Source organism: Myxocyprinus asiaticus, chromosome 41 (assembly GCF_019703515.2).
Source record: "Myxocyprinus asiaticus isolate MX2 ecotype Aquarium Trade chromosome 41, UBuf_Myxa_2, whole genome shotgun sequence".
NCBI classification, from domain to species: Eukaryota; Metazoa; Chordata; class Actinopteri; order Cypriniformes; family Catostomidae; genus Myxocyprinus; species Myxocyprinus asiaticus.
In genome coordinates, this window is record NC_059384.1 from 22,518,416 (window position 1) to 22,531,563 (window position 13,148).

A 13,148-nucleotide genomic window follows, 5' to 3' on the forward strand; every position below is an offset into this window, starting at 1 on the left:
ATTGTAGTTTTCCTATTAGTCCTTAACAACTGTAAATGCACTAGAATGCACAGTGCTAATGTATAAAGAACAACAAGAATATTGGACATCTGGTTGTAACACCTGTAAAAGTGTTCAAGAAGTTTTCTATTCCCAAAACATGGCTATACAAGTGTTGATCTTTACAGACTTGCACCCATATGGTGAAAAAGTTACATGGAAGTATAAGAACGAGAGGATTATCAGTGTCGTTTGGGAGTGTATTTACAAGCGTTCATTAATGATGTTCTCATAGACCACTCTGAGGACTGACCTCAGTGTGGTTAACTATTTAAAGTAGTTCCACTATAAGGAGTGGACAGTGGTCTTTAAAGTTTTCCTTGAACAAGATCACTCTTCACTATTGTAAATAGAGCAACACAATCTGGTATTACAAACAGATGATGAAGCTCAGCTGCTCATATGACCTAATGGCAAAGTACAACAACACAGGCACTATTATAAAATAACAGATTAACATATCCTAATGATGCCTTATGTGGCGTGCACTTCACAAAAAGCTGGTCAGGGCCAAAGTTTTCTGCAAAGTACAATAACTGTAGTTTGCGATGAGTTATTATGGTAAGATTTTGTGTAAGTATGTTTAGCAGAGGATGATCTATGTATAATGTTGCATTGATAAAAAAAACAAACAGCTGTATATGTTACTCCTAAGTCATTTCTCAGATTTCTTTAAAACTATTTAATTGGTAAAAAATTTTTTTGAATGTTGCAATCTTGTCAGAGCAACATATGAGCCCAAAACTCCTGAAATCGGAAACAGGAACCTTTACTATTGATCCATACAACAGACTAATATTTTATATATTTCTGAAACAAATTCACCAATTTTCCACCTGATCTCTGCCAATGATAACTGCAGTTTGTCTTATATTTATACATTAAGTAAAATATACTCTACATACATATAAGACTTAGCCGTATAACCTGAAGTGTTCATCTAAAGGTCAAAGCAGAGGTAATGACTGTGCTGAGTCCAGGTTGGCGTCAGGTTGATTTCAGATAAATTTACACTAAATTTTCCACTGCAGACTGTACAACCACAAAGTAAAAAAAAAAAAAAAAAAAAAAAAAAAATCTTGTGAAATTTGAGCAAGGACCACCTAAATCCTAGTGTGAAATCATACATTTTCATAATGTAAATTTATAATTTTGATTGTTATCATATTCTTGTCTGTTTTATCAGCTCATTTCAGAGTCTATTCCACAATAAATAATCATTGTATTTACTTTTTATACATGTAAGAAGCTATTTGTTTATGGTGGTGGATACCATAGGTTTTCCCATTTAGATTGGAATAACATTAGTGTCTGTGTAATTTAAACAGATAATCAGAACAAATGAGTAATTCTTCTTGCCAAGCAATGCACAGTGTGTGTAGTGTCTCAGTAATGAAACAGATCAGGGGTTAGTAATAGGGGCATTGGATGGAAAATATAAAGAGATATTTCACCCGAAAATGAAAATTCTCTCATCATTTACTCACCCTTGTGCCATCCCAGATGTGTATAACTTTCTTTCTTTTGCTGAACAGAAAAGAAGATTTTTAGAAGAATATCTCAGCTCTGTAGATCCATACAATGCAAGTGAATGGTGACCAGAACTTTGAAGTTCCAAAAAGCATATAAATGCAGCATAAAATTAATCCATAAGACTCCAATGGTTTAATCCATGTCTTCTGAAGCGATCCAACCTGTTTTGGTTGAGAACAGACCAAAATGTAACTCATTTTAACCTATAAATCTTGTCATCTGCAGTCTTTTTGACGATCATGATTTCAAACTAGATTACACTTCCTCATGTGTTAAGCGCTAGGAAGTGTAATCAAGCTTGAAATCATGATTGTGCTAAGAGACTGCAATGGCAAGATGTACAGTGCAAAAGGAGTTGCAATGTTCCCTGTTATCACCCCAAATCAATTGGATTGCTTGTATGGGATATATTCTTCTAAAAATATTTGTTTGTGTTCAGCAGAAGAAAGAAAGTCATACACATCTGAGATGGCATGAGGGTGAGTAAATGATGAGAGAATTTTTATTTTTGGGTGAGCTATTCATTTAAGGCTTTTATCCCCAAGATGGCCCTTTGAAATAAGTTGCTGTTGTCAGAGAATGGTTTTGTGGTTGTTCCAGTGTTAGCCACTAGATGTCAGCATAAGCCTGAGTTATGGTTGAGTACAGTGAAAGACTTAGGTACAGTTCTTCAGAATCATGCAGCTCTTTTAGCGAATGCCAACATAGTGCATCGTATGGATAATGCGACAGGACGCACAAATGAACCTCCTCGAGTCTACGACACATGACAGTGCAAATGTGTTAGTGAGAGAGAAAGAGAAAGTGTGTGTTCATTATGCTATGATATTGTAAGTGAATGCTTCGATGTAGTTTTCAATCAGCCTAACAAATTAACCAATATATTTTTAAAAGCTTATACGTCGACTAAGGCAACAATGCACATTTGAAAACTGTTATTCTGAAGGTAATGTCACTGGCCAAGGTCAAATCCTGTGCTATAGGCTATAGTGAAATTCAACATCATGTGTTTAAGTATGGGATTAGAGTCGAAGAATTATTTTCATGAAAACCCATGATTAACATATGATTTTGAATACGTAGGATTCAAAATAGTCAAAAATTTATCCTACAGAACAATCTTATTTAAATTGCAATGACGTAATTCTGCAGTCATGTGGACTTTTAAGTTCCCTTCTTATATATTTATTTACTTTTGGGCATAAAACCCCCTCGCTTTCTCTCCCTCCCTCTGTCTATCCCTCGCTCCCACTCTCCTCTCTCATAAAGGAAGTTTGTGTCCTTTGGTCATACATCCAAAGCGCATATACCGAAGAAGAGCTCCATGTGTTCTTCGTTGGACGGCTGAGAGAAATAAGCGAAAGTTTTGCGGATATTATCGGGAAGAGTTGAGCGGTCTGGAGAGGTGAAGATGCCCGGACACCGGGTTCAGTTCGCGGATCTTCCTTCCACCAGCGAGCGCAGAGGGAGCCCGAAAACTAACAGTAAGATTTATAAATGTTTCTAGGTCCTCAGGTTGTGCCTCTAAACCGAGAGAGCTGTCTACCTAGACAACATTTTTGAGAATCATTGACACGTTCAGAATCAGCTCACACTGGAAGAACGAGTGATGCAGCACACTTGGGCTTCACGCACAGCCTCATGAGTTTTAAGTTTATTGATTTTAATCTTTGCTGATGTGCACTTTCACTTACAGCGGTAGCCCTGTGCTGAATAAAATTGATACTTGGCCTATCAGATAACTTACAACAGTTATTTTATATCTTAGAACAATTTTATTGGCTAAACTTAAAAAACGGAATGAAATTTAAGTCATTGTTTGAGTTATGCCGATGTAATAACTACATTAAAGACATTTTCTATGACATTATATTATATAGAAAGTACAGTTACAAATAGGAAACTTCGCCAAATGTGCTAAATAAACTCCTTGAATGGATAGTTCCCAAGAAAGAAAAGGACAATTCTGTCATTTCATTGATTTATTTACTCCTCATGTTGTTCCAAACCCGAGTTACATTCTTTCCTGTGTGGAAGACAAAAAGCAGATGTTAAAGGGATTGTTCACCCCAAAATAAAATTATCTCATTATTTATTCACCCTCATGCCATCCCAGATGTGTATGACTTTCTTTCTTCTGCAGAACACAAATATTTTTAGAAGAATATATATATATATATATATATATATATATATATATATATATATATATATATATATATATATTAGCTCTGTAGGTCCATACAATGCAAGTGAATGGTGGCCAGAAATTTGAAGGTCCAAAAAGCAGATAAAAGCAGCATAAAATTAATCCATAAGACTCCAGTGTTTAAATCCATATCTTCAAAAATTATTTGATAGGTGTGGGGGAGAAACAGATCGATATTTAAGTCATTTTTACTATAAATCTCCACTTTCACTTTCAGATATGAAAATGAAACTAAACAGGCACTACATGTGACTCTCAGATGTGAAAGTGAAAGTGGAGATTTATAGTAAAAATGGCTTTAATATGAATCTGCTTCTTACACACACTTAACATTTTGAAGACATGGATTTAACCACTGTAGTCGTATTGATTACTTTTATCTGCTTTTTGGACCTTCAAATTGCTGGTCACCATTCACTTGCATTGTAAGGACCTACAGAGGTGAGATATTCTTCTAAAACTCTTTGTTTGTGTTCTTCAGAAGAAAGTCATACACATCTAGGATGGCATTATGGTGAGTAAATGATGATAGAATTTTCATTTTTGGGTGAAATATCCCTGTAAGTAAACATTCACTTTCATTGTACGAAAAAAGATGCACTCAAAGTGAATGGTGACTGAGGCTATCAATCATTTTATGGTGAACTATTCATTGAAATCCCTGGTCAAAAAATCCTAAAATGTACAGGATTCTAACATAATTTGGAACCAATCCTAAAGGATCCTTATTGGATTCTTATAAGAATCCTCTAAGAATAAAATATGATCCTACTGGATAAACTGAAATTAAAATTCCTATTTTTCGGTTTATTTTTTTCTTCTTCAAACTTTCAGTTTATCCAGTAGGATCTTATTTTGATTTTTAGCAGATACTTTTTCGATCCCATTAAGATCGGAATGTGTGCAAGTTAGGATAGAAATTCCATTAGCAATCCTGTACAGTCTTTTAGGATTTTTTGACAGGGATATAAACAACATCCTCTTAGAGAGAAACATCACAGTCAGAAGACCCAAAATGCACTATAGTTTCTTGGATAAGAAGTTAGATGTAGACATTTACATTTTGCTTTATTTGCACAAAAATTGCAAGAATTGAGTTAATTGTTTCCCCTTATAATGTCTCTCTGCATTAACTCAAGTTCATGTAGTACTGAAAGACACTTTCATGTTTGCTTCATGCCTCTTTCTAATCAGAACATACAAAATTACTTGATGAGACAAATTCATTAAGATAAAATTAATTCTATACACTGTTTGGATGGGTAAGGCCTCTCCCATGGATAAGTCCTTTCCCATGAAGACTGAGGAGAGTTCTGGTATAGTAGAGGAGGGAAGAGAGATTGACAAAAGTAATATCATATTAGCCAGAGCTGTGATATTAAAAAGTTCTTTCTCATTCCCTCTCTTTCACTTTCTCTCTGAGTGCAAACCAGAGGGAAACACAGCCACCACCCACATATGAACAATAGCAGTCTATTCAACACTGCTGGATCCAAAACGGCAAGTTTCATTCACTGAAATCCAGAGTGACTGTAGTAAGGTTTCACTGTTTGGATCAGTTCAATTGATACACAATCTTAAGGACAGGAAGTGTCTTTCAGGACTGTAGTGCTGCTCAGATAGTTACAGGCTGTTAGAAAAACACGAACGAAGACTACAGACTGGGTACTTGAAGGTTTTGTGTATTTTAGTATTTTAGTTTTGTGTACTCTGCAAGCCAGGCCTGTTTTGGCAAAATGGACATATTGAATCAACTCTATCAAATGCTTAACAGTATTGGTGCACTAGAATTTAGATAAGACTTACTGACAATATACAATACCCAAAAATGAAAAGGTTCTCCACTCAGCATCACTGTGGTTGGCCCAGTATGTTAAGAAGCTGAAGCTTTTAAGATTAAAGAGTGGTTATGTATTACAAAATGGCAATTTAGATTTAGAGCACTGTGTTCTATTCAGGTTTCTACTTGTCACTGTTAAGTCATTGCTGCACACTCAAAAAGTATTGCTTAACCTGGAATATTTTGAGGAGGAGCAAAAATGTCCTTGGTCTCCCTCTGTTTCTTGGGAGTTGTTATGTCTTCTCGCTTGCTCAAAATGTCAACGAGAGTATGTGGAACACAGTATGTCAGATTTATCTTTATTATCATTACTACATAGCTTTTCTGATACATTAAATGTCTGGTTAAATAAAAAAAAAGCCAGGCAACATGATCACATGGGAAATCGACATGTTGATACAGAAATTTCCAGTAACCTGAAATCTCTTTCTGGTCCCATGGAAACCAGGAAGTAATTGCAGTCACATAAGCAATCATGATTGCATTTTCCCTCTACGATTCCATTTTTACTCCACTAACGATTAGGTTGATGTTAGGGCGTATGATTAGTAAAATATTAGGGCTGTCAATTGATTAAAATTGTTTTTAATCTTCATCTTGAGAGCTGTCTACAGCCTGTTAGTGTGGTTTGTTGCCTTTGTAGCTGCACGTCTGTACAGCTAGATTTGCGCTTGCTGCCTTTTTTCCTTGATCTTTTGACATATATGTTCATTGTACTACAAAAACATACTGTAAGTTTCAGAACTCAAAACTTCTCCTCACAGCAAAAAGAGCATTTGTTGAAACCAAGCTGCCAAAACGACACGTTCTCATCCACACTGATGTCACACTGTGGTAGACATTTGCATCTGACCAACTCCACAACAACACATTAGGCTCGTTTGAGATGCCAAACACCTCGCCTTGAAAGTAGACCAGAGTAGGCGGGTGCAGGCAGGGGAGGAGTGAAATACATGCTGTCAAGTCGGAGTGTTCTCACTTCTCGTAGTAGATCAGTCACTAAGAGATCAAAGGCAGATATCGCGTGATTCATGTTCATGTGCTTTGTTGTTAATAAAGTGGATGCAATTTAAATTCTGTTGCTTTTAAATGAAAATAAATATGATGAAAAAGACATTCAGTGTACCTGTTATTTAATTCCCCCTATAAAACGTGTCTTTCCATCCGTTTTTAGTTTAATAGAGACATGTATTATAGATATTTCAGAAATATAATACCAATCACAAATCCCATAAAGAGATTGCACTGTCAGAGTGTTGGGAATATGCACATATAATTTATACACATAAAACATGATATAAGAGATAAAAAAAATCAAACATTTGAAAAGAGAACGAAACATCACAATTGTTTAAGCCAATGAGCATTAAGTGTCATCAGCCAGTCATTTCCCATCGTGCTTGCAGTTCGCACAGCTCGGAAAAAGCAACTGCGCCGCCTGCCTGCTACAACTGCGGCCACCTTGCTATAGCGGGACATTTTTTGACATATGTCATCAAGACATCACAGCAAGTCAGACAGATTTCTAACCAGCATGCACCTGCTGGTGATTACCGGTGATCGGTTCTGCTCTATCTCAAATGAGCCTATTATCACTTACTTTACCTTTAATCACCCATAGCCCCACCTCCAGTTTTGGTGTTTCTGACAGAGGTTCAGAATGAGGGTGGAAAGTGATCATGTTTTACAAATATATTACTTTTTTTGTGCAAAAAGCTTTACTAATATTATAAGTGATTTAAGGAACATATTAAAATAATTAGACTCAGTATCAGGAGCCTGGGCAATAACTGCAGCACCACAGCTCCGACCAAATGCAGTTCTTCCTGCCTTTGATTTTGTTTATTTCAAAATAGCTACTAAATGTATTTTAAGGAGGCAGATAAGGTCATTTGTGATTGGCTGAATGGTCATGACAGTGATGCTGGGGGTTTTGGGGATTATCTTCATGTAAAGCTCTAATTGGATGCAGATGCCATGCACGACCATGTGATGCTCTCCACAGTGGTGCTTTACAGTTACTCTGGATTTGAAATACATGAGGACTGGGTTTAATTTTCTGGCTCATCAGTCCAGCCCAATACAATGATAGAGAGAGATCCTAGAGGAATGCATGGCTGCATGTGTGTGAAGTAGAGAAATGCAAGCTCTGGTACAGATGCACATCTCTGGATGACAGCGCAGAAAAATACTGAATCTCCATGGTGACAGAGCAGTTGACACACCACGTGAAAGTCGACACAGTGGAGAACTGCCAGACCTGACAAATCCCTTAGAGTGGCATTAGCTCAGCACATGCTAGTGTGTGTTTGTGTGTGTGTGTGTGTGTGTGTGTGTGTGTGTGTGTGCCATATAGGGGCCATCTTTGCTAAAGTCAATGTATGTCAAACACATTGCTGATTAGGAAAAAAAGGGGGAGAGTAAGAGAGAAAAAGGAGAAAATGTAACAGAAACATCAAGGGATATAGGGAGAGGGTAATGTGCAGCACTCTGGAATAACCTACAGGAAAGAAAAATTACAAATGAGATCTTTTTAATATCTATTTAATGTCTTAATATATTAAACGGAGAACAGAAAGAGACTTTTTTCAGAAGTGTCTTGCTTTTCAGAATATTCTGTCTCCTCTAGAGTTTCAAAAGAGATCTCAACAATGTCAAACAGTACTCAGATTTGCAAAGATACCAAAATCTGCCAACAAAAGTCAGAGATTTCAATATAAACTAATTTCAGCATGGTCTCATGAAATTTATGTGAGCTTTGCAACTTTTTTGCAAAACTGAAATTACATGCTCTTTAAATTTCAAGTAAAATGTCCAGCAGGGGGCGCCAAAACCGAGCGAAATGAGGTTGTAATCAGACGAGGTTTTTAATGTGAATTTTAGATGGATGTTTTAATAAAACATACCTCCCTAAAAACTTTACCCTAAACTTAACCAATAGTGTCCGAAAAGAGAAATGAGGGTTTAACAAAACAGTCATCCTTCCCTTTAACCAACACCTAACCTTAACCGATAGTGTCCGAAAAGAGAAATGAGGGTTTAACAAAACAGACATCCTTCCCTTTAACCAACACCTAACCTTAACCGATAGTGTTTTAAAATGCAGAAACTAAATGAAAACACATTTTCTGAAGCAGCCACATCAATTCGTGTCACTTCTATGTCTCTGTTCTGTCACATGTCAGCTTGAGTTCTTGTCTGGTTTTGAACCGTGGTCCTCCTAGTCTAAAGTCCAGCACTCTATGAGGTGTGCTACCACGCAAACTAGACAGATTGGAATAAGTTTATATATGTAGGTGGTATCTGTAATACAAGCGTTAAAATGTATAATTATTCAAAAGTGTGTCGATATCATAACATAGCAGGGTCTGAGTAATAGAGGGAAAAATAAGTGTTTATAAAGTCATAATCAGCCATTGAAGTCATGATATGAGTGAAAGTGAATAAAACACACAGTCTTTGTAGCACTTCGTGTTCATTTCACCTGGAAACTGCAGGGAATTGTACCTGGAGACACGTATAACAAAGTTTATCAAAAATACATATATAGTCACGTTTTCACTATGAGACCAGGTTGACTAATTTCTCACCAAATCCCTCCAAGTTCACATGATCTGGGCTATGCTATCAACATTAATTTTATAGCTGTATACTCTTACTGTATGTCAACAACTGTGTCATTGTTTCTACAACCGTACTCTAATAGAGTCCATTGCTACCTTCATGAAACATCTAAAGAAACTCTTCTGTGAGCACTTGACTAAATAAATGCATAAAAGGTAATGCACTAAATCATTCCAGAAAAAAACAATACTTCTTAAACTATTCTTTTGCTATTTTTCACTGTATCTCATTTTCATCACTGTGCTTGCCTAATCTAGTACTTTTCTGTGCAATTTTGAAACTTTGTATTGTACCACTTCTCCTGGCACTGTTGTGAGTTGTTTATGTGGTTGTATTCTTTATTTGTAAGTGGCTTCAAATATCAAAGTCTGCTAAATGAAATTTTAATGAAAAATGTTTTATTTCTCCTATGGTATTTTAGGAGAAACATCCTAGACAAAGTTGATGCTTAAATGAAGCTTAGAATTTAAAAGTCTCCTGAGCTTTGAAAGAGCAAACTCTTTTTTCTCTGGTTTGGGTTACTAGGAGGAGTTGTGTAGTAAAGACAACAACCGATGAGAATCTCCCAGACTCATCTACACACACTTTACAGTTGAACTGAGGGTCACCCCAGGGTCATGCTTTGGGATGCCACTCATCTTTAGATGTTGATGCAGCTACAGTATTGGAAGGTATCAGGTTTCTCCAAACGGAAAAGGGGAGAGAACTCCAAACCTGCCGACCCACTGTCCAAACACCCACTCATTCCATCCCTTCTCGCCCTCCTCCCCTCTCTCTTTGCATCTCTCGAGGACAGCTAAATATCAAATGGGAGTTTGTCTTGAAACTTCAGGAAGGGGGTGTTCAAATAACCCCACCAATCAAAGTATCAGGGTACATAGACAGCGGCTTACCTCATTCTCTCTTATCTCCATTCTCTCCCTCCTCCCCCCTTTTTCTTTATAGTTTTGCCCATGCGGGGATCTTTGACCTTGAGTGGAATCTCATGCTTAAGCTGCTATATACAGACAGGGAGCCAAAACTGCCTATGCTTTGCCATGCCTTTCCAATACATTATAAGTACAAGTGATTATTTGATTTTAAGGCACTTGACTTTCAGCTTCTAAAGATCAAAAATGAAAAGAAATTCAATTTATAGTGTATTTATATTTATATAAACATTTATAGTGTCATATTCATATTTGTGTATGTACTTAGCTATAATTTGGGGATAAAATGTTCTCCAAAAGTGAGATAAATCTGACAAAACCTACCTTTTGGGGACATTCTTTTTGAAATTTTTATTTTTTTATTTTTTTTATTTGGCATGCCCAATTCCCAGTGTGCTCTAGGTCCACATGGTGGTGTAGTGACTCACCTCAATCCAGGTGATTGTAATTAGCTTTATATAACAGTAAGTCTATGGTCCCCATTTAGATAGCTAAGTAAGCGTGTATGTGTGTGTGTTGGAGGTGGTAACCCCTATGAGAGTGGCATTTGATTGGCTCTTACAGTATGGGATCATGTGGTGTTAAAAACACTTTCACAGCATGGGCACCAACATTATCCACTTACTCATGGAGATAAGCCTTCAGTCTGTGTGTGTGTGTGTGTGTGTGTGTGGAGGACACTATGTTCTCTTTAAGAATCCAGACACTTGTTATGTCAATATCACCCCCGGCGGAGGGTAAACTGACCCACAGACCGAATCCAACCTTTCACCTTTCACACATGACCTCCTACCATCACATGAAACCAGATCTGCAAAATAACAAGCGGAGAGACATTCTCAACTCAAATTCACTCTACCTTATCTCTATATTTTTTATATTTACCATGAATATTTGCCAGTTTTTCACCCTTCCCAGCAGTATCTAAATTATGTACAGTGGCAATATTTTATGAAGCGCGCTTTCGCTTTGATAAGTCACCGAGAATGTCCCTATATATCATGTTGCTGTTAATGAGATGGAGGTAATGGGAGGACAAATGCGAGGTGCTGGGAAATCCATGTGAAGATGAAGAATGCACAAACAGGAAAAACCGTTGTAGTTGTGATTTGTGTGAAAGTGAATAAAACACACAGTTGTAAGCTGCGGTGAAACTAAGAACGTGGCACGTAAAACTCAGTTTGCAAAAATGTAGTTAGAATAACGTTTATTCTACAAGACTAGGTTGCAGCTAGGAGGGAAAGGACAAGCAGAACAGAAGTAAAGAGTAGAGGAGGGAGGAGATGAAACAGTACAGAGCTTAGTCCATTTAAAGGGATAGTTCATCCAAAAATGAAATTCTGTCATCATTTACTCACCCTCATGTTTTTTCAAACCTGAATGACTTTCTTCCATCCATGGAAAACCAAAGCGAAACGTTAGCAAGACTTTCTACGCTGCTTTTTTCCCATACAACAAAAGCAGACAGAGACCAGGGGCTGTTGACCAACAGAAAGGACAAAAAGAATCATAAAAGTAGTCCATATGTAACTTTCTTTCTTATAAAGAACACAATAAGAGACAGAAAAGAATGTTGCGATCACTGATTTCCATACAATAGCAGTTGATAGTGACTCAATTTAAAGCTAAAAAAGCACCCAAAGTTGTCTTTAAAAGTAACCATGTGACTTGTGTGTCATATTCCAAGTCTTCTGAAGCCATACAATAACTTTGAGTGAGGAACAGGCCCAAATTTAAGTCGTTATTCACTGAAAATCTTGCATTCCACCATAGCTCTTAAATCTTATTTGCGCTTAATGTTCCACAGAAGAAGGAATGTCATACATTGTTTGGAACAACATGAGAATGAGTAAATGATGACAGTTTACATTTTTGGGTGAACTATCCCTTTAAGACAAAATTGGAAATTAGAAAGACAGAATTCAGATAAGCTGAAGAGAAGTACTTGCTGGTTTGTATGTGAAGAACAGAAGGATTTCCTCAGACAACACAAGCAGCTGTTTTTGTGCAGATTTACTGCTCTGCTTGCAAGAGCTCTTAAATCCCTCCATCTAAAATAACACCAGCACAGCAGCTTGTACCTTGATGCAAATCATGGCCATTGTCTCAAGCTGTTAGGCTGCAGATTTCTGTTTCTCTCCTCTCATTCCAATGGTCAGGAAGGTATGTATCACACTTTTAGTACAGAGGTAAATGAGAGGTTTCTCTTTCTCTCTGCTGATTTTTGCTGACATGCTGGGACTGTTCTCACGGTGAGAAGTTTAGTTTTACTTCCCTGACCACAGACATTTCCCTCCAATTCTATGGCATTAACGACAGACAGACTTAAAAATCTTATAAAACTGAGGCTTGAGGGGAGTGCAAATAAGCACATGCCCACACACTCACACACATTGAGAGAAAGATGTGCTGAAAAATGCACAAATCAGTGTAGCAACTTGCAGCTACTAAATAGTAAATTTTCTGAATAAAATGTGAGTCAAGCTTGCCCGTGCTAAAAATCAGCACACCAGTGCTGGGGGGTTTTAAGTGAATGTGTAAAAAATGCATATAGAGCAATGTATTTACACTACTTGTATAGAAGCCTGTTATGGTCACTGGCATGCTCTGAGCCATAGTGTGATTTGGATTAGCTGTAATCTTAATAATATTTGCCTTAGACAATATGTATTGAGAATTTTTGTTCATACAGAACAGAGTTTATACATAAAATCTCTGCGCCATAAATCTCACACACATAAAATCTCTCTGTATGTGAGCCAAAACTACGTGACATAAAAGTGCATCTGTCCCCATTTACCAATGTTTTATGCATTATTATTATTTATGCCACTAGTAGCAGGAACTCAGATACAACACTCTTGTTTCTCTCACTGCCAGAATGCTTAGTGTAGCAAATGCACCTATTTTTCTCAATGCAAGCCACTTGTGAGATGCAAAGAGACCAACATGATCACTCGGGAAGTCGGCATGT

At 37.0% G+C, this 13,148-nt stretch overlaps 1 protein-coding gene across 1 annotated transcript in view; it reads left to right on the top strand.

The window, feature by feature from the left end:
• Positions 1-2,877: 2,877 nt before the first annotated feature.
• Positions 2,878-13,148, top strand: part of LOC127431689 (sickle tail protein homolog) — a 179,472-nt gene continuing 169,201 nt past the window's right edge. The window contains exon 1 of the mRNA XM_051682208.1: positions 2,878-3,056. Coding sequence (XP_051538168.1) covers positions 2,984-3,056 — 73 coding nt within the window. The 5' untranslated portion in view covers positions 2,878-2,983. The remainder of the gene's footprint in view (positions 3,057-13,148) is intronic.